At 46.1% G+C, this 21,537-nt stretch overlaps 1 protein-coding gene across 2 annotated transcripts in view; it reads left to right on the top strand.

Moving 5' to 3' along the window:
* The window catches only part of CAPN9 (calpain 9), a 378,590-nt gene that overhangs the window by 353,674 nt on the left and 3,379 nt on the right, over positions 1-21,537 (top strand). The window contains exons 18-19 of one of the 2 annotated variants that reach the window (XM_075321862.1): positions 2,666-2,782; positions 20,937-20,995. In XM_075321862.1, coding sequence (XP_075177977.1) covers positions 2,666-2,782; positions 20,937-20,995 — 176 coding nt within the window. Of the gene's footprint in view, positions 1-2,665; positions 2,783-20,936; positions 20,996-21,537 lie in introns of those variants that run through there. The other variant, XM_075321863.1, reaches the window with a different exon arrangement.

Genomic DNA, 21,537 nt, shown 5'->3' with positions numbered 1-21,537 from the left:
GAAGTGGAGAAATCCAGCAACACGTAGACCCATGTCTACATACTGAGCTTTTTATCCATTGTATGTTTTTTACAGATTTTTCACAATAAAGCTTCAGAGTTTTTCCAAGACAGTTGCTGGCTTTCTCCACTTCTCCTGTTTTTAAGATACTCCAATAGCAAAAAAATATGGGTCCAGAATAGTTATATGAGGAAAACCGTTTCCTACATATATGTATTTAGGAGTCCCAAAGGATTTATATCAGTGAATAAATTATATAAGAGGGATTTCCTTTCTGGAGTCACTTTGGTCAGCCTATTCCACCGAATGAGGTTTATATCCTTCTGAGCCGATATTGATGGTCAGTGAACAAGGTTCTGCTCCAGCTAAACTTGTGTCAGCTGGAGCAGAACCTTGTCCACTGATTATCAATATGGGCTCTGAAGGATATGACACTTATTCAGCTGAATAGACTAAACAGTGACTCCAGAAAGGAAATCCCTCTTATATAATTTATACACTGATATAAATCCTTTGGGACGCCAGCATAAAAATAGCAGCCCACATTCATGCCAGAGGTTGCACATCTGTTAGATGTACCAAATCTGGTGCTGTACTTCGTTCCTCCTATTGCCCTGGTGCAGTGGCAAATGGGGTAATATTTGTGGTTGATGCCAGCTGTCAATTGCCAGCTGGCATCAAGCCCTGGTATTAGTAATAATGGGAGGGTGTCTAGCAGACACCCGCATTACTAATCCAGTAGAAATATAAAAAAAAAAATTGAACAAACACCTCTTGACTACAGTCCTGACATTCCAAGACTCATTGTCCCAGCTAATGAAGAACAGATTATTCCTTAATGTCAGGGAGAGCAGTTACTGCAGGCTCATACACTGTTCTGTAAGAGATTACTCTAGTGAACTGAGAAGACCTCATGAGGTCACCCCAGGTCACCGCAGCAAGTCACACAGTAGTGTGTGAGTGGCGGCCACGGACAGGGATAAGCGGCAATGAACTTTGGAGAACGCAATAGTTCAACTGAATTCACTGCCCGCGATTCTCACGCTAAGTATTGTGAGAGGGCTCTCAAGATATGTGGCGTGAGAACAGCCATCAGCTTTTAACTGTGGTGAACTCATGCGGTCACCGCTCATCCCTGCCCGTGGCTGCTCACATATTTCTGTGTGACCCGCTGCAGTGACCTAGGGTGACCGCATGACGTTGTCTCAGTTCATTGCAGTGATTATTACACAGCAGTGTGTGAGCCTAAAGTGACTGCTCTCCCAGCCAATGAGGAACCATCTGTTGTTTTTTATTGACTGGGACAGTGAGTTTTAGAACATTGTGTGACCCCTTTTAGATTACGTCAGACTGAGGATTAGGGGTTTTTCTGTGAAATAAATTGTTGAATGAGGGTGTCTTTTGTCTGCATTTCTTTGATCATTTTATCTTTTTATGTATTTCAGGTTCACTTATGGGCAATGTCATGGGATATTGCTATGGATTACATCGTACTTTTTTTTTTAAAATACGTTTTTAATAGATTGTTAAACAAGGGCTGTAGTCAAGGGGTGCTTATTTAAATTTTTTTTTTTATATTTCTACTAGATTAGTAATGGCGGTGTCTGCTGGAGGCCCACCCATTACTAACACCAGGGTTTGATGCCAGCTGGCAATTCACTGCTGGCATCAACTCCATATATTACCGTTTGCCAATGCACCAGGGCAATCGTCAAAGCGAAGTACAATGCGAGATTTGGCGAATCTAATAGACGCGCCACCTCTGAGGCAACAGCGTGCTGCAGTTTTTAGGCTGGGAGCGGCTAAATAACCATAGCCCTTCCCACCCTAAAATATCATACCGCAGTTGTCTGCTGTTACTTAGCTGGTTTTGAAAAATGAGGAGGACCCTAAGTATTTGTTTAAATTATTTGTTCAAATAATTAAAAAAAACAGCTTGGAATTCCGTCTATTTTTCAAAACCAGCCAACGGACAGCTAATAGGTGAGGGTTGCAGCCCACAGCTGCTGCTGTATCTGTGCTGGTTAGGAAAATTGAGGGGAACCCCAAGTATTTTTTTTCTAAAATTAGTAATTAATTGTGCGCTAACTAGCTATCTCTTTCTATACATCTATCTATATCTATTCATATATCTGTTCTATGTGTCTATTCCATCTATTCTATATATTCCATCTATTCTATCCATCTATGTATCTATCTACTTATCATCTATTATTTTGCAAGATTAGCATATCTTTGACACATAAAAAATATTTATTACAGTAATATCCATTTGTTTGCGGTACATGTCACACAGATGCCATCCATGTGATGTCCATACTGACTTGTCTCCATGTGGCTCACCTGGACATGCAGGTGTTTCACAGAGACACATGGCCCAGGTGAAAACACTGAGGTGTAAAGATTTCTATTGACTTTAATTAGTATGCGCGTGAACGTGACACCGGTAGGTGTGAAAACATACCCCACATGGACCGGAGACTGGTAGATCTGAAGTTGGACTAAAAGACAGCAGGGTCCCCATGCATTTTGTGACGTATTTTCAAGTTTACAACCATAGTTGCTTCTTTTACTACAAATAATTCTTAGTATTGCAACAATATAAGTGTGGTAATTCCTACAAACAATACATTTAAATTTCACTCTGATCTCTATTATATTTCAGGGATTCAACTTAATAACACCATTCTGCAACTGATTGTTCTTAGATACGCAGATGACAACTATCAAATGGAATTTGATGATTTCCTGAACTGTTTAATCCGGCTGGAAAATGCTTACAGTAAGTGCAAAATGGTTTAATACTAGTGATGAGCGAGTATTGAAATATTTGAAACAAGCAGGTCGGATGGGCTCAACTCGAGTAACCAGAATAATGGAAGTCAATGGAAAATGCATTTTTCTGTAAGACCCTAACAGGAGGGCTAGAGGGGGTGCATAAAGTCAATGAAATGGATGGAAACGGTGGACAGATGGAATGGGAACAGCAAGGGGGAATTTCCCAAGTTGCTGCTGGAAACAATGTTGTCAGAGTATTAGGGTATGTGCACACATAGCAGATTTGTGTGCAGATTTTCTGCAAGGAAAACCCCATGAAAAAAGCAGCAAAAATGCAACATGTGCACATAGCCTTAGGGTGCACACGTTGAGTATTTAGATGCCAAAAATTTGTGTACCATTTCTGCATCTCTTGGTTAGAAAACTCTAAGGCTATGTGCCCACGGGGAAAGTGTCCTGCGGATATAACCGCAGGACATTCCGCAGGAGCTCCCAGAAAACCGCAGCACAACTTTGTCTGTTTCAATGCTGCGGTTTATTTGCGGAATGTCCTGCGGATATGCTGCGGTCATTCAGCATTGAGGATATAGTACCATGGCTTCGGCACTGCATCCTCAATGCAGAACAAGTGCTGGAGTGATGGGGGCGTTCATACTTACCTCCATCACGCAGCACTTCACTTTCCGTCTGTGTCTGTCTGCACATTGCAGGAGAAGGTGGGCGGGCCTGAACTAGCTCCAGCTGTCACATGACCGGAGCTCGTGCAGGCCCCGCCCACCTCCTGGCTCCACTGCGCTCCTCCCGGTGTCTTCTATCAAGGCAGGTAAGTATGAGATCGTACAGAAAAATCCGCAGGAATAATTGACATGCTGCAGATTTTTCCACAGGGAAATCCGCATTATTTCCGCTGCGGAAAAAAACGCAGCATGGGCACGGCAGTTCCAAAATGCCATAGAAATGTCTGGGGACTCGCTGTACTGCGGATTTTTGAAAAATCCGCGGAATTTCCGCGAATAAATCGAGGCAAATTCCGCTAATTTTCAGCAGCGTGGGCACATAGCCTTAGTGTGCTGACAGTCAGGGTAATGGTTTTTGGGGTTGATGTCAGCTAGTGTTACTAATGCAGAGGCATTTATCAGACACCCCATTACTAACCCAATAAGTTAAAAGAGAAACACACGCAAATGTTTTTATTTAAAAAAACTCCATTCCAACTCTAGCCTTTGTGCACCATTTTATAAACAAAAAAAGCCATGCAGATCCAAAGTAGTCAACAAAATCTGACATAGTCCACAATTGGAATCCCGAAAGACATAAAAAGAGGCAAAGAAAGACAAAGAAAGCCAAGATACGGTAGCTCAGGGGTGGGGAACCTTTTTTCTGTCGGGGGCCATTTGGAAATTTCTACCAACCTTCGGGGGCCGCACAAAATTATCAATGTTTAAATGACCCTGCTATATTGGGTGAAGCAATTAATTAACTGGGGGCATGGGGCTGGGGGCACAGACACCACACGCGGGGCTGGGGGCACAGACACCACACGCGGGGCTGGGGGCACAGACACCACACGCGGGGCTGGGGGCACAGACACCACACGCGGGGCTGGGGGCACAGACACCACACGCGGGGCTGGGGGCACAGACACCACACGCGGGGCTGGGGGCACAGACACCACACGCGGGGCTGGGGGCACAGACACCACACGCGGGGCTGGGGGCACAGACACCACTGGAGGGGCTGGGGGCACAGACACCACTGGAGGGGCTGGGGGCACAGACACCACTGGAGGGGCGGCACAGACATCACTGTGGGGGAGGCACAGACATCACTGTGGGGGAGGCACAGACATCACTGTGGGGGAGGCACAGACATCACTGTGGGGGAGGCACAGACATCACTGTGGGGGAGGCACAGACATCACTGTGGGGGAGGCACAGACATCACTGTGGGGGAGGCACAGACATCACTGTGGGGGAGGCACAGACATCACTGTGGGGGAGGCACAGACATCACTGTGGGGGAGGCACAGACATCACTGTGGGGGAGGCACAGACATCACTGTGGGGGGAGGCACAGACATCACTGGGGGGGAGGCACAGACATCACTGGGGGGGAGGCACAGACATCACTGGGGGGGGAGGCACAGACATCACTGGGGGGGGAGGCACAGACATCACTGGGGGGGGAGGCACAGACATCACTGGGGGGAGGCACAGACATCACTGGGGGGGAGGCACAGACATCACTGGGGGGGAGGCACAGACATCACTGGGGGGGAGGCACAGACATCACTGGGGGGGAGGCACAGACATCACTGGGGGGGAGGCACAGACATCACTGGGGGGGAGGCACAGACATCACTGGGGGGGGAGGCACAGACATCACTGGGGGGGGAGGCACAGACATCACTGGGGGGGAGGCACAGACATCACTGGGGGGGAGGCACAGACATCACTGGGGGGGAGGCACAGACATCACTGGGGGGGGAGGCACAGACATCACTGGGGGGGAGGCACAGACATCACTGGGGGGGAGGCACAGACATCACTGGGGGGGAGGCACAGACATCACTGGGGGGGAGGCACAGACATCACTGGGGGGGAGGCACAGACATCACTGGGGGGGAGGCACAGACATCACTGGGGGGGAGGCACAGACATCACTGGGGGGGAGGCACAGACATCACTGGGGGGGAGGCACAGACATCACTGGGGGGGAGGCACAGACATCACTGGGGGGAGGCACAGACATCACTGGGGGGGAGGCACAGACATCACTGGGGGGGAGGCACAGACATCACTGGGGGGGAGGCACAGACATCACTGGGGGGGAGGCACAGACATCACTGGGGGGGAGGCACAGACATCACTGGGGGGGAGGCACAGACATCACTGGGGGGGAGGCACAGACATCACTGGGGGGGAGGCACAGACATCACTGGGGGGGAGGCACAGACATCACTGGGGGGGAGGCACAGACATCACTGGGGGGGAGGCACAGACATCACTGGGGGGGAGGCACAGACATCACTGGGGGGGAGGCACAGACATCACTGGGGGGGAGGCACAGACATCACTGGGGGGGAGGCACAGACATCACTGGGGGGGAGGCACAGACATCACTGGGGGGGAGGCACAGACATCACTGGGGGGGGAGGCACAGACATCACTGGGGGGGGAGGCACAGACACCACGGGGGGGAGGCACAGACATCACTGGGGGGAGGCACAGACATCACTGGGGGGAGGCACACACGACTGGGGGGGATGCACACACGACTGGGGGGGCTGCACACACGACTGGGGGGGCTGCACACACGACTGGGGGGGCTGCACACACGACTGGGGGGGCTGCACACACGACTGGGGGGGCTGCACACACGACTGGGGAGGGTGCACACAGGACTGGGGAGGGTGCACACAGGACTGGGGGGGTGCACACAGGACTGGGGGGGTGCACACAGGACTGGGGGGGGTGCACACAGGACAGGGGGGGGTGCACACAGGACAGGGGGGGTGCACACAGGACAGGGGGGTGCACACAGGACAGGGGGGTGCACACAGGACGGGGGGGGGTGCACACAGGACGGGGGGGTGCACACAGGACTGGGGGGGTGCACACAGGACTGGGGGGGGTGCACACAGGACTGGGGGGGGTGCACACAGGACTGGGGGGGATGCACACAGGACTGGGGGGGATGCACACAGGACTGGGGGGGATGCACACAGGACTGGGGGGATGCACACAGGACTGGGGGGGATGCACACAGGACTGGGGGGGATGCACACAGGACTGGGGGGGATGCACACAGGACTGGGGGGATGCACACAGGACTGGGGGGGATGCACACAGGACTGGGGGGGATGCACACAGGACTGGGGGGGTGCACACAGGACTGGGGGGGGTGCACACAGGACAGGGGGGGGTGCACACAGGACAGGGGGGGTGCACACAGGACAGGGGGGTGCACACAGGACGGGGGGGGGTGCACACAGGACGGGGGGGTGCACACAGGACTGGGGGGGTGCACACAGGACTGGGGGGGGTGCACACAGGACTGGGGGGGGTGCACACAGGACTGGGGGGGATGCACACAGGACTGGGGGGGATGCACACAGGACTGGGGGGATGCACACAGGACTGGGGGGGATGCACACAGGACTGGGGGGGATGCACACAGGACTGGGGGGGATGCACACAGGACTGGGGGGATGCACACAGGACTGGGGGGGATGCACACAGGACTGGGGGGGATGCACACAGGACTGGGGGGGTGCACACAGGACTGGGGGGGGTGCACACAGGACTGGGGGGGTGCACACAGGACTGGGGGGGTGCACACAGGACATTGGGGGGGCTGCACACAGGACTGGGGGAGGGGTGCACACAGGACATTGGGGGCCACACTGCGCTGAGTTTCATGCAACTCTGGGGGAGAGGGTTTACAGAACTGGTGTGGGGAGGCACAAGCATTGGGCAGGGCGCATAGCAGCAGAGGGTCGGCGCTGGACTCACAGCAGCATTGCACTCACATCACCGCAGTGCAGGAGCCGGACACACTGCATCAGAAGGAGAAGGCAGGCACTGATCTCCGGAGGGCAGGGGGCGGACACACAAGGCTGGAAGCTGAGGCTGCTGTAGACCCGCCCACAATTGGCACTGGCCGACGGGAGAACACATTGCAGCACAAACAGCAATGTGTGGATTTAAAGGGCCGGCGGCAGCAAACTGCGGTGACAGCACGAGCACTGCCTCCCCCGGGAATCTGCCCGGGGGCCACATAAAAGGTCATGGCGGGCCGCATGCGGCCCGCGGGCCGGAGGTTCCCCACCCCTGCGGTAGCTCAATCTCATATTTATAACTGACAATATAATTCCTGTAGCTCTGACATAGTCCATATTGTTCCCACAATGTCCACCAATTCTGTAGTACATACATCCTAAAGAGCCTTGATCTGAGAACAATGCTAGTTAGATTCCCAGTTATGTTACCACTTATCACCGCTTTCGCTAGGTCACACAGAGGGTAGCTCAAGACCCAGAATTTCTGACGAGTAGTGATGTTACCAATGTTGCGGCTCGTGACAAATTCTGAATCTCACACAGCTCTATATGTGACCCGACGAAAGCTATGATGAGTGGTAATTTTACTGACATCATCACCTTGGTTGCAGATTCAGAGGATGTCGAGGGAATGCCATGGACTATATCACAGCTACGGATTTTTTTTTTTATAATAAATTAGTGAATGAGGGACTATCTTATTTTTATTTCTTTATTTCTCTCTTTTTATGTATTTCAGGGTTTCATTTGTGCACTAACTACAGTGGACAATTTGGTGTACTGCTTCAGATCTGTATAGTTCTTTTAGATAAACTAATGAACCAGGACAACAGTCAGGGGAGTGTTTTTTAAAATAAAATATTTTTGTGTGTGCTTTATTATCTTTATACTGTATTTGTTCATTAGTAATGGAGGTTTCAGGTAAGTAACGGGAAACAAGGTCACAAATCTATGAAGGAAACAGGTTGCGGGTTGGCTTCGTATGTCATGGAGAGGATTTTGAACTGGAGTCTTTGGGCAATGGGAAGTCAGTGAAGGAATTGGCTGATGAGGAGAGGCCAGGAAATAGCAGGGGACAGGTGGATTAGTCGGGCAACAGAGTTTAGGATAGATTGAAGGGGTGCAAGAGTGGTAGAAGGGATGTCACAGAGCAGGAGGTTGCAGTAATCAAGGCAGGAGATGATGAGGGCACGCGCTAGTGTTTTTGCACAATCTTGCTTAAGGAATGTACTGATCTGAAAAATATTTTTGAGTTGTAGTTATGCAGCACCCTATAAAAATATGTCCCCTTGTATCTCCTTATAATAATAATAATTCCCCTTGACTCTTTATAATTATAATAACCTTGCTGTTATAATAAAACAAACACAGCCCTGTGTTTTTTTTATTATTATTATTATTATACCAATACTAATAATGCTAATACTACTACTACTACTACTACTACTACTACTACTACTACGAATAATAATAATGCCTCCTGTGCTTCTCTTACAATGATAATGATTAGGGATGATCGAATACCTCAAATATTCGGCTTCACGAATATTTTCCGAATAGGTTGCCGATATGCAAATATTCGATGCGCAATGTAAGTCTATGGGAAGCCCGAATAGTTCCGAATAGTTGTTATTCGGGTTTCTCATAGACTTACATTGTGAATCGAATATTCGCGAATAGTCAAATAGCGGCGACCTATTCGGAAAATATTCACAAAGCCGAATATTTGAGGTATTCGATCATCCCTAATAATGATCCCCAGTGTGCATCCATATAACATCTATGATGCGATGTCTTATTACAGAGAATTCAACAAGCTCTTAAGATCTATGGGCCGGACATAGATCACACTAAGGCTGGTTTCACATCTGCGTTGTTTCAACGCAAATGGACTCCGTCACTAATGTTTACAGTTCATTTATTTACAGTGGAAGAGCGGCAGCATGACTCATGCACTACCCGCATGTGTCCACATGGTGTCGCGCTTACACTGTAAATAAATGAACTGTAATACAGTAGTGACGGATTCCGTTTGCGTCAAAATAGCGCAAGTGTGAGTGGGGCCTTAGGGGTGCATTACACGCTGCGACATCGTTGCCGATATAACGTCGGGGTCACGTCGTTAGTGACGCACATCCGGCGCCGGTAGCGACATCGCAGCATGTAACACAAATGAGCGACTATCAACGAGCGCAAAAACGTGCAAAATCGTTGCTCGTTGACACGTCGTTCATTTCCATAATATCGGTGCTGCTGCAGGTACAATGTTGTTTGTCGTTCCTGCGGCAGCACACATCGCTATGTGTGACGCCACTGGAACGACAAACATCTCCTTATCTCTGTCCACCGGAAAAGGAAGAAGGAAGAATGTGGGCGGCATGTTCCGGCTGCTCATCTCTGCCCCTCCTTTCCTATTGGGCGGCGGTTCAGTGACGCTGCTGTGATGTCGCTGTGATGCTGAACGAACCGCCCCCTTAGAAAGGAGGCAGTTCGCCGGTCACAGCGACGTCGTAGAGCAGGTATGTGCGTGTGACACTGCCATAGCGATAATGTTCGCTACGGCAGCGATCACCACATATCGGCTATGCGACGGGGGCGGGTGCAATTGCGCTCGACATCGCTAGCAAATGCTAGCGATGTCGCAGTGTGTAAAGTACCCCTTAGAATCTCCCTTCAGAGCATATATTGAATGAAAGGTGATGTTACCAGTGTGAGACAAATAGATCAAGAGAGTAGACTGTCAGTCATTACTGACATATCACACTATGATATCACATATCTACTATACTATATCACATATCACACTATGAAAACCTTCTTTCATGTAAAGTAAACTCTGGAGAGAGATTCGCAGGGAGATCTGTGTGTGGGCCAGGGATCTTAAAAGTTAATTTACATAAAAAGACATATACGAATTTCTCTGAAATAAAACATTGGATCTCAAGGTAATATTTTATGCAATTTCTACAATCAGAATGCCCATACAGTTGGTTTGAGTTGATTCTACTGATAAATTTCCTTAACGATATGGAGAGTGATATATATTACAGCACTTACTGTTATTTTTCAAAATAGTAATATTTGTTGGGGTTACATGTCTCACAACGTTTAAAAATTAATTTTCCTCCTATTGAAGCCTCTAGATTCCCCTTTCATTGCCTCATGAAATATGAACTAAACAAAGTATATTACCCCCGCAGTTAATTCCGCCACAGTACCCTCCACACACGTAGTGTACCCCCCGCTCTGGTAAAGGATGTGTAATGCTTGCTGGGCGAGTAAGGGGTTAGTGGATCCACTGGGCTTAAGGTACCAATCACTGATCTGGAGGAGCGAACTTGAATGGCTACCAAGTCTTCACTAAAGCCAGAGGTGGTAGAGATAGCTGACAAAAGCAACCCCAGGGGATCACGGTGCCCCACAATCTGGTGCCAAGGGTATAGACACCCTCAGTCTCTGATAGTAGGTGCTTCAGCAGCCACCAGTATCGTAGGTTCAGCCAGGATGGGTGGATATAGCAGCAGCAACAGAGAAGGATAGTTGCAGCTGTAGTGGCCGGTATCGAAGGAGCGGAGTGTGTGGACACTTGCAACTGCAGCAGTCAATGTGGATGGTTGCAACAGGATCAACCAGTAAAGGCCGCTTTACACGCTGCAATATCGTGACCGATATCGCTAGCGTGGGTACCTGCCCCCATCGGTTGTGCGACACGGGCAAATCGCTGCCCGTGGTGCACAACATCGTGCGGACCCGTCACACTACTTACCTGCCCTGCGACGTCGCTGTGACCGGCGAACTGCCTCCTTTCTAAGGGGGCGGTTTGCTCAGCGTCACAGCGACGTCACAGCAGCGTCACTGAACCGCCGCCCAATAGAAGCGGAGGGGCGGAGATGAGCGGGACGAACATCCCGCCCACATTCTTCCTTCCGCATTGGGGATGGGAGGCAGGTAAGTAGAGCTTCCTCGTTCCTGCGGTGTCACACATAGCGATGTGTGCTGCCTCAGGAACGACGAACTACATCATTACTGCAGCAGCAACGATATTCGAGAATTGACCCCCCATGTCACCGATGAGCGATTTTGCACGTTTTTGCGACGATGCAAAATCGCTCATAGGTGTCACACACAACGGCATCGCTAAAGCGACCGGATGTGCGTCACAAATTCCGTGACCCCAACGAGATCGCTAGAGTGATGTTGCAGCATGTAAAGCGGCCTTAAGAATAGTTGATGTGAGGAGATGGCCTGGCTCAACTGCGGGGGTGCTCAGGAGAAAAATAGTAAGTAATAAGCAGAAATAAACTCTGGCACTCAATATGAAGGTAAGGAAAAAAATTGTAAGTCCAAAATCTGATGTGCTTGATGAAAATAGTTTTATTTAAATAATAGTTCAGTCCAATATGTAGATATGAATGTAGAAGTCCAACAAGAGACCACGAGTACTATATAGACAGAAATCTTGAAGTTGTGACAGAAATGTCATTCTCAAAAGACTGTACACGAGAAAAATAACAAAAATACTAATTAATATTTACATCAGACAATCTTGTTTTTGACATTGGAAAAAGTATATAACATCGTTCTAATGACATACAGAATAGTCAGTCATGACATATACAGAATATAAGACACCGGTGATATAATTACTTATTGGGTGACCAATGATTAAGTCGAAGGAAATCGTATATGAGAAAAAAGGTAAAAATGTAACAAAAGGACCATTAATGGAGTTAAATACTATGTGAATTTAATACATATGAAGGGTGGATAGTGAATAGAAGGTATCAATGTGTTTGCCAGGTGCTGTTATAACAGAGGTAAATATATACTCACCAATAGGAAATAGTGATAGATATGATAAAAAAAAGTATATGAGGACTGCTGAAGAGATATGGTATTCAAATGAGACACAGGAACAGACTGAAAAAAAGAAAAATTGTCAATAAAGTTGAAAACGATAAGGAACTGTTGCATTTTAAATTAGGGATCCTTGCCGTCGTTAGGGCAAGGTGTGACAAACGGGTTAAAGAGCATTGAATGTGAGTAAGAAAGGGGGGGGCGGTAAAAGAAAAACAAAAAAAGAAAACAGAACTCTATGCACTGAAAACCAGCAATGTTAAGAACTTATTGCCCAGGCAGCAGTCTTAAGGGGAGGGTGCCTTTAAATACCTGATGTCTCTTTGCCATGCTGAGAGGCACTTCTGGGTTAGGGCTTACTAGCCTATTAAGAAAAGGGGTGTGTCGGCTCGTGCACCCTAAAAGTCCTCCTGGGAGGCCTGTGTGACATACGGAGGCACCGGGAGACAGCAGCAGGGAACAAAGAATGACCAGACACCTCTGGGAAGCCAGGAAGGTGAGAGTGCCAGTGTCCTCATTGGGGAAGAGGGTCAGGACAGTGTGGGGATGCCGGTATGGGCGTTACAGTACAGTACCCTATGTCCCCCTTTTCCAGGAATCTCTTAAGGAGAAGAGGGGCTTTAATACTCTTCCTTGGCTCCCATGACATCTCCTCAGGACAAAACACCTTTCTGTCCACTAAGAAGAAGGTTTTGCCTTAAAACCATTTTACCCCAAGGATGGATTTTACCTCAAAGGTGTCTTCATTACCTGGATCCTTGTGGTAATGGCTCAGGATGACGGGCTTGAGGAGGGACACATGGAACGGGTAGGAAATTTGTAAGAAAATCGGGAGCTTTAGCTTGTAGGATACCTTGTTAATTCACTGGAGTACCTCAAAAAGGACAGGTAAAGCACGTACCCAACTTGTAGGATGGCAACTTAAGTCAGATGTATCTGGGAGAGAGCCTTAACTTGACTCCAGGCTGAATCAAAGAGGAATAAAGACTTTTATTGTCCGTATGCCTCTTCATACGAATAGAGGACTCCAGGGAGGACTTGGTATCCATCCTGATTTCGGAAAAAGTCTTGACAAAAGCAATGGCTGCAGGATTGCTGGAGGTCAGCGCCACTGGGAAGGGGATCTTGGGTTTCTCTTCAAGCACTATTTGAAATGGGTACTTGGTGGAAGATTCACTCACTTGATTGTTTTTTGAGAACTCCACCCATGGAAGGAACTTGACTTGACCCAGTTACTATGGTGCTTGTTGACAAAGTGCCCAGGAAGTTCATCAGGATTTGACTCATCCTTTCCATTTGGTTGTTACACTGCGGATGGTAGGCGAACGAGTAGTCTAACTTGATGTCAGGTAACTTGCAGGTGGCCCTCCAAAACAGAGACATCATCTGGACACCTCTTTCAGACACAATGTGGAGCAGAAGACCGTGCAGCTAGAGAATGTGCTGGACAAAGCACTTAGTGAGCACTGGGAAAGAGGGAAATCTGGTCTGCATCATGAAATGAGCCATTTTCAAAAACCTGTCTACTACCATCCAGATAACCTGAGTGACGGCACCGCTGATCGCGTGGCTGCACCGCTGATCGCGTGGCTCACTTCAGTCACTCAGGGGATTTGCGGTCACCGGTGAGTCCTTCACCTGTGATCGCAAATCAGACCGTGGCACACAGAGCCGAGCGATGACAATGAAGTCGGGTGAAGTTCATCCGAATTCATTCTAATTGTGCTACTCTGTCTCGCAGCCAGCCATGTTGTATGGGGATGTAGCAGAGCCGAGTGGGACCGCACTGTCAAAAATGCATACAAAATGCTGATCGGGAATGTTTCCACTCACTGACAGCAAGCAGAGATGATGGGGAATGTTTCCATTCACTGACAGCAAGCAGACTTGTTGATGAATGTTTCCACTCAATTACAGCAAGCAGAGATGATGGAGAATGTTTCCAATCACTGACAGCAAGCAGAGATGGTGGGGAATGTTTCTTCTTTGGGCCCCCCAAAGAAGTGGCGAAACGTACGTTGGGGTGACGGGACGTGGAATGAATAGCCTATAATAAGTATTCTGCAATTCTATGTGTCTCCTATGTTTACTTGATCAATTTTGGCTGGGCTCTTATGCCCTAAATAGGGAGTAGCATGAACTCTGCACACCTTGCTATTTAGAATTTTTTAATAATTGTCAATGATTCAGGTACAGCCCTAGGCACTTTAACTTTACCTGTGGTTCATAGGACATAATGGTATAAATATTGCATATTACAGTGCTTTTATTGGTAAGAGCTTTTTTAGATCTTAATGTATATGTTTGAAACAATATAATGAATGTGTTTAAATAGCACAGAGCACTTTATATGCATATATTTATATAATTATTTTTACATATTGGTCCATATATTTATTGTAGGAGCAAAAGGAGGAAGGGGTTGGAGTGCACCACTATACTCAAGTATATAATGGGTGCACCCTGGTGCAGTGAGTGGGGAAACATGTAAGGCTATGTGCGCACGTAGCGTTTGTCCCTACAGTAATTTCTGCAGCGATTTGAACAGCACACGTGCGCTTCAAATCGCTGCAGAAGGAGTCCGTAATGAAAAAAAAAAGAGCCGATTTCATTCGCTCTGAGTGCAGCCCCTCCCATAGACAGAGCGGGCGCTGCATGCAGAGTGCAGGAAAGAAGTGACATGTCACTTCTTAGAATGCGCGCTTCGGGCAGCAGCCGAAGCGCTGTGCTCTAATACGCCACATGCGCACATCTCCTGCATAATCTTCATAGATTATGCTGGGGACACAGGACAAATGACGCATGCAGTTACGCTGCGGTGCAGATCGCAGCGTAACTGCATGAAAATACTCAACGTGCGCACATAGCCTAACAAAGGAGAAAAAAAGGAGCCAGGGGCACACCTATTGTAATATAAATTGTCAAAAAACACCTTTATTGAGTACACACAACAAGAAAAATATTTAAAAACATTTAAAACAAGACATGAAGGACAACGCACACAAAGCGGAGCCTATCCCAAGATATGGCCGTGAATATGGTAGACAAGGGAAAAAAAAATAAATGGTAATAATAAACCCTGTGTTCAAACAAATATCACATATCATATAAAAAATACAACGACATGAATAATATCATAAGGCCATCTGATGGTGAGGAAGTATAGGTGAAGGCTATGAGGTTAGCCATCGAGAAATGCCAACAGGAGGTCAGGTGATTGGATGTAACAAAGAGGTCAGATAAATTATACAAGGCAGAGGCAGATGAAACATCTATGTAAGATGGATACCAACCCTATATGGACAAATGTACAACGATCATAAGGTTATATTGTAGAATAATCCTATATAAAAGGAAGGGTGAATAAGTCAAGCTTTATATCGTTTGCAATCGGGGTACACTGGTGCATGTATATCCATGTTTTACTAGCACCCTATTGAGGTCGTTGGGCACCGGGTCACATCTGCCATGCAGGTGTTCATTATACCATTTGTAACTAAAATATACTGGTGTATATATATCTAGAGTGTATTAGCACCCACAATAGAGGTTGTGTGCCATTAGGTTATACTTTTTATACAGGTGCTTTCTATACCATTTGTAATCCAGGTATACTGGCGTAGCTATATGTCTAGGTCCTACTAGCACCCATATTAGAGGTTACATGGCATTAGCCTACACCGTCTAGGCTTGTGCTTATTATACCATTTACATCTTGGTATATTGATGTACTTATATCTAGGGTTTATTAGCCACCGTCATGCAGGTGTTCATTATACCATTTGCAACTAATATACACCGGTGTATATATATCTAGGGTGTTTTAGCACCCACAATAGAGGTTGTGTGCCATTGGGTTGTACTTTTCACTGGGTCCTAATAGCACCCATATTAGAGGTTACACGGCGATGGCCTATACCGTCTAGGCAGGGGCTTACTATACCATTTACATCTTGGTATATTGATGTAGATCTTACTAGCATCCATAATAGAGGCAGCTTGCCACTTGGTTTTGTCTTTTATGCAGGTGCTCATTACACCCTTTATAATCGAGGTATACCAGTGCTGTGGTCCTGAGACACTTTTGTAAGTGTGCTATACATTTACACAGGCTCTTTCCACTCTGTGTTACCCAGAGTCTATGAACACCAGCTACGTAAGCACCATTTTTAGGTGCACCCATTAAACAGGTATTTGTTTTAGTAACCCTCTACATGGTGCTTTTTGACCTATTCACCCTTCCTTTTACATAGGATTATTCTACAATATAACCTTATGATCGTTGTACTTTTGCCCATATAGGGTTGGCATCCATCTTACATACGTGTTTCATCTGCCTCTGCCTTATCTGACCTCTTTGTTACATCCAAACACCTGACCTCCTGTTGGCATTTCTCGATGGCTAACCTCATAGCCTTCACCTATACTTCCTCACCATCAGATGGCCTTATGATATTACTCATGCGATTGTATTTTTTTATATGATATGTGATATTGTTTGAACACAGGGTTTATTATTACCATTTATTTACTTTTCTATTGTCTACCATATTCACGGCCATATCTTGGCATAGGCTCCGCTTTGTGTGCGTTGTCCTTCATGTCTTGTTTTAAATGTTTTTAAATATTTTTCTTGTTGTGTGTACTCAAATAAAGGTGTTTTTTGACAATTTATATTACAATAGGTGTGCCCCTGGCTCTATGTGCAGTGTTCCTTTTTTTCTACTTTGTTACATATATTTATTGTGATCCAAATCCTAATTTATGTATGCCTAATATAGTGCCAGCAGCATTAGGTCACTGTCATTTTAACCCCTTTTTTGCTCATTTCTATATCCCTGGTTCTTATATTGTGGAACTCTTTACTTGGAATTGTATGCATATATGATATTATTGTATGAATTTTTAATAAAAAATATTACCTTTTAAATTAAATTATCTGATTTCTATAGCTTCATTTGGTTTGAGTATTACGCTCAGACCATGTTGTATATTGTTGTATGATGAAGCTTCACCACACAGTGGGGAAATAAAATTTATTTAGGCATATTGTGATTATCACTTTATCAATGTGATTTGCTCTGTTTGAAAAATAGATAATTTTAAGACTGTTTGGTCTAAGTGTACAGCACCTATTATTTGGATTACTTTGGTCCAAAAATGTGCACCATGTGTGGCACATTTCTTGTATATTTTATCTTATTTTTAACCAATTATTTTTTTTATTAATTTTCACTGAAACATGAATGTATTCAGCATACATCTTGAAAACACATTGCTTACTGTTTGTGCAATAATACGTCAGTAAGTATGGATGATAACACGAAAATTAAACAACATCAAAAACAAATACTCGAGGTTACTGCAGTTAGCTTGGACATGTCAATTTAACAGGGATCATATTCAATTATCCACACTTGCCATTCTTTCCTGAACCTCTGGAAATTATTTTTTTTATGGGCTAACAATTTTTTGAAAGCGCATGTTTTATTGATAGTGAAAATTATATCTGCATTAGAGGGGAGATCTGGGGTTTTCCAGTGCCTTGTAATGGCTATTCTGGTGGCCAGTAAAATGTGTGCAGACACCACTCTACCTCGGGTCGGGATCTTCTGTAAGTTAAGCATGAGCAATGCCAGTATTGGGGAGGCGTGAATTGTGTTGACCACTGAGGAGATTTATATTAACTTATGTCTCTTTTCATTTCAGAGAGGCCACAAGCCCTAGTTAGGCCATGTGCGCACGTTGCGTTTTTTCATGCGTTTCCGCAGCGTTTTGAACTGCAGCGTTTTAATGCAAAAATGCATGCGTTTTGATTTCCAGGCAAAGTCTATGGGAAATAGGGATTTGTTGTGCGCACTATGCTTAAAAAAACGCTGTGTTTTTGGTGTCAAAAATTTGTCAATATCTCTGCGTTTGAAGAAGCAGCATGTCAATTGTTTTTGCCATTTGGGCTGTGTTTTGCTAACATTGAAGTCAATGAGAAATATCAAAACGCATCCTAAATCAAATTCCTAGCATTTTATATGCATTTGTGATGCAAAACACATGCTTTTTTGACAAAATCAAAGCATGCATTTTTGGCATTATAGTGAGGTCATGACGTTTCCTTTTGCCCTCACATCAAGCCCAACTTTAAAAAAAAGAGTCAAAAAAAAATTTAACGTTATTTTATACATAAATATTAAATCACAATAATCTTTAAATTAAAATTAGCTATTTTGTGTATGATTTAAAGCATGATTTTGTTTTACCTTTTTTTACCACCCGGCTGGTGTGACAGCTTGCAGCAGAATGTAACAGTAATGGCAGCAGCACTCTGTAACACAAATAGGTGTAAATAACAGAACAAGCACAGTAAGACAGCGGCAGCAGCACAGTGCTACGGAACCTGACTACAGCAATAAGTCCAACTAACTCATCGCCCAGGCAACTCACAAAGGGGCAGAGTTGCCTTAAATACTTGCAAACTCCCAGCTGACCTGGGAGGCACATATGGCTTAAGAGGATGCTGGCTCTTTAAGAAGGGGGCATGGTCACAGGCAGAGGTCTGAAGCATGTGTCGCGGGCAGGGGACAGACCATAACCGGGGGGCCGCTTGAGGCGCTCGTATCCAGGTGGTGGCTGTGGCTTGAGTGGCAGCCGGATCCGGGGCTCACGCAGCCGTCCGTCATCCACGAGTGAAAAGGGGTTATTTACAGGGGATAGAGTCTTTGTCAGTGACGCCACCCGTGGGTTGCGGTGAGGGATGGTGACACCGCCGCTGCCTTGTATGTGGGTGCCCGGGGCTGATTGAGCGGGGCAGCAAGGTGGGATCCCCTCCACGGGTAGGGGAGGTGTAGTCCCGGGGCCTTGGGTATTGTGAAGGGGTTGCAGGAAACAGGAAACTCACAGTTGGTAGTCGTGGTGCTGGATGAGCTGGTGCTGATTTGGAGGGTTAGTAAACCCTCTAGGGGCCCTTCCTCCTGCTCTTGTAGTTTCTTGTGTGGTGACTTAATCCGCCTAAAACTGGAGAAAGGTACGTAATATAAGACTATACGTATTATTTTCTTCTACTTATAGTATTGACAAATCATTGAAAAATAAAAAAACACAAAAAAATTTTTTGAAAAAAAACTAAATTTGTTGGTCTTTTTATACCCTTTTTGAGTAGAGAGTGCAGTGTCTACAATATATAAAACTGGAGAAGTCCGCTCCCTGTGTTAAGTACTGTGGGAGCTGTAGCCCGCGAAAGCTGATCCGTGGGATCTCTGTGGGCTCTGGCAGATGCCCTATCCTCCTCGTTGGGCTTCTGTTTCGCTCTATCTGGGCAGTCAACGGAACAAAGTCTGGAGCTTTGTCCCCGGCTGGTTAATTGGAGAGGGGCTTGCAACCTTCCTCGCCCTAGGGTCCAGGTACCCAGTCTGTGCACGGCCTCTGGACGGGATTTCCGCTGTCGGCACCAGTGGGCTACAACACTTCCCCGGTCCACTTTAGGTCTCCTGCGTTCGGATTTCCGTCGCCTGTGGCCTTGCTCTGCTGTCTGCCACCTAGTCAGCTCAGGTAGTCCAGTAGTCCGGGAGCTACAACCCCCGACTACCACTTCACTCCTCTCACTTCCTCTGCTAGACTCTTTTTGCTGTATTCCCTCCCCTGACACCTCAGGACCCCTAGGTGGGCGTTACCATCTGCCTGGCCCCGTCCACTGGTGTGTCCCTATTGTCCCAGTGAGGGGGTGACTAGGCTTTTGTGGCTGGTGTTTGTACCTGTGTATGGGATGTTGGTAAAGTTCCAAGGAGAAGGTGATTCCTGCACCCTGGAGGGGTACAGTCATCTGTGACACCCTGATTTTGTCAGGGTGTCACACCTGTCTGGAGTACAGACGCTCCATGAGGCTGCAGCATGGGACAGGGTTAGAACTAGCACCGCAGGACGCCTGGACAGGTGAGGAAACCGGCGACATTGCTGGGGGAGGTGAGCAGGAGAGTGCGAGGACGCTGGTATGAGCATTACACTTAGCACTACATAGTGCAGCTGTCTTTTTTGTTTTGGGCTTTCCAGTGTTGCTGTGAAACACAGAATTCTATTAATGTGTGATTGTGCTCTGCTGACTATCTTACCAGGCTTTAACATTGTACCTGTATTATAAGATTGCTCTCCTTTACAAAGATACTTGTGCCATGCTGTGTATGCAATTCCATAACATATAAGGATAGTCTCATCAGGTGGATATACTGTATTTACTCCATAAGTACAGCTTTATACACCAGTTTTTTGCCCTATAAGCTGCGGCCACAACCACCGGGCTCTTATATACTGCATTCTAACATGCTGTATATAAGAGCCCAGATCATTGAGTAGAACATAAATAATATGTATATTATATATATTTATATAATATAAAACATTTATAATACTCACCTAAACCGGTCGCTGCGGTGGATGTGGCTCAGATAGGCGTCTTAGTCCTCCGGTGCCGGCGCCTCCTCCTTTGGCCATCTTTGTCCTCCTTCTGAAACCTGTGTGCATGACATATCTACGTCATACACACTCGTCGGTCCCGCGCATGCTTTTTATTTATTACATGTACCAGAAATAACTAACCTGAATTATATGTTTCAGAACAGTGGAATAATTATAAAATATAGATTAACATTAATGTGATCTACATATATTAGTATGCATATTGTATTCATTATTGCTTCCCTCTCTTGAGAACATACTGTATGTCTATGATAATTTATTATCCTTGTATTTTCAGAAACATTCAAAGCATTAGACAAAGGCAAAACAGACACAATCAGTGTGAATCGCATTGAGGTAAAGACAAAAGTCATTTTCTATTTAAAATAAACTATTTGCAAACTACAGTTCATGATTATTCAATACTTTACCTGTTCTTCTCATATAGCTGAAAATAGTTTAGTAAAGCTATAGAAAGTCATGGTAAAACCATGTGTGTTTTTGGCCATGTGGTCCTTGATAAGCTGAGAAACCTAAATATTCAGTCACAATAATCACATGTAGTATCTTATATTGAATACAAACATGTCAGGTTTACACAGTTAAGTATTTCAAATAAAAATCTATGATAATACTGTATTTGTAAGGAAGGCAGTAGAGTAGGTTACTGCACATCCTATAGAATGGCAGATTAACCAGTTTCCTCATCAACTCAACCAAGAAATGAAGGATTCTTCAAAAAGTCTTGATTTATTTACAGGTCTTCCAGCAGGGATGATTATTGAAATACTGGAAATTTCAACACTTGTAAAACACTTTGTAAACATTACTAACTTACCAAGTCTCCCCCTGGCATTTGCTCACCTGTACAAAGTCTCAGGGCAATCCCTTCCTGTCTC

Source organism: Anomaloglossus baeobatrachus, chromosome 8 (assembly GCF_048569485.1).
Source record: "Anomaloglossus baeobatrachus isolate aAnoBae1 chromosome 8, aAnoBae1.hap1, whole genome shotgun sequence".
Taxonomy (NCBI): domain Eukaryota; kingdom Metazoa; phylum Chordata; class Amphibia; order Anura; family Aromobatidae; genus Anomaloglossus; species Anomaloglossus baeobatrachus.
The sequence above is the reverse complement of the archived record's forward strand: the minus strand, read 5'-3'. Positions and strand labels throughout refer to the sequence as shown.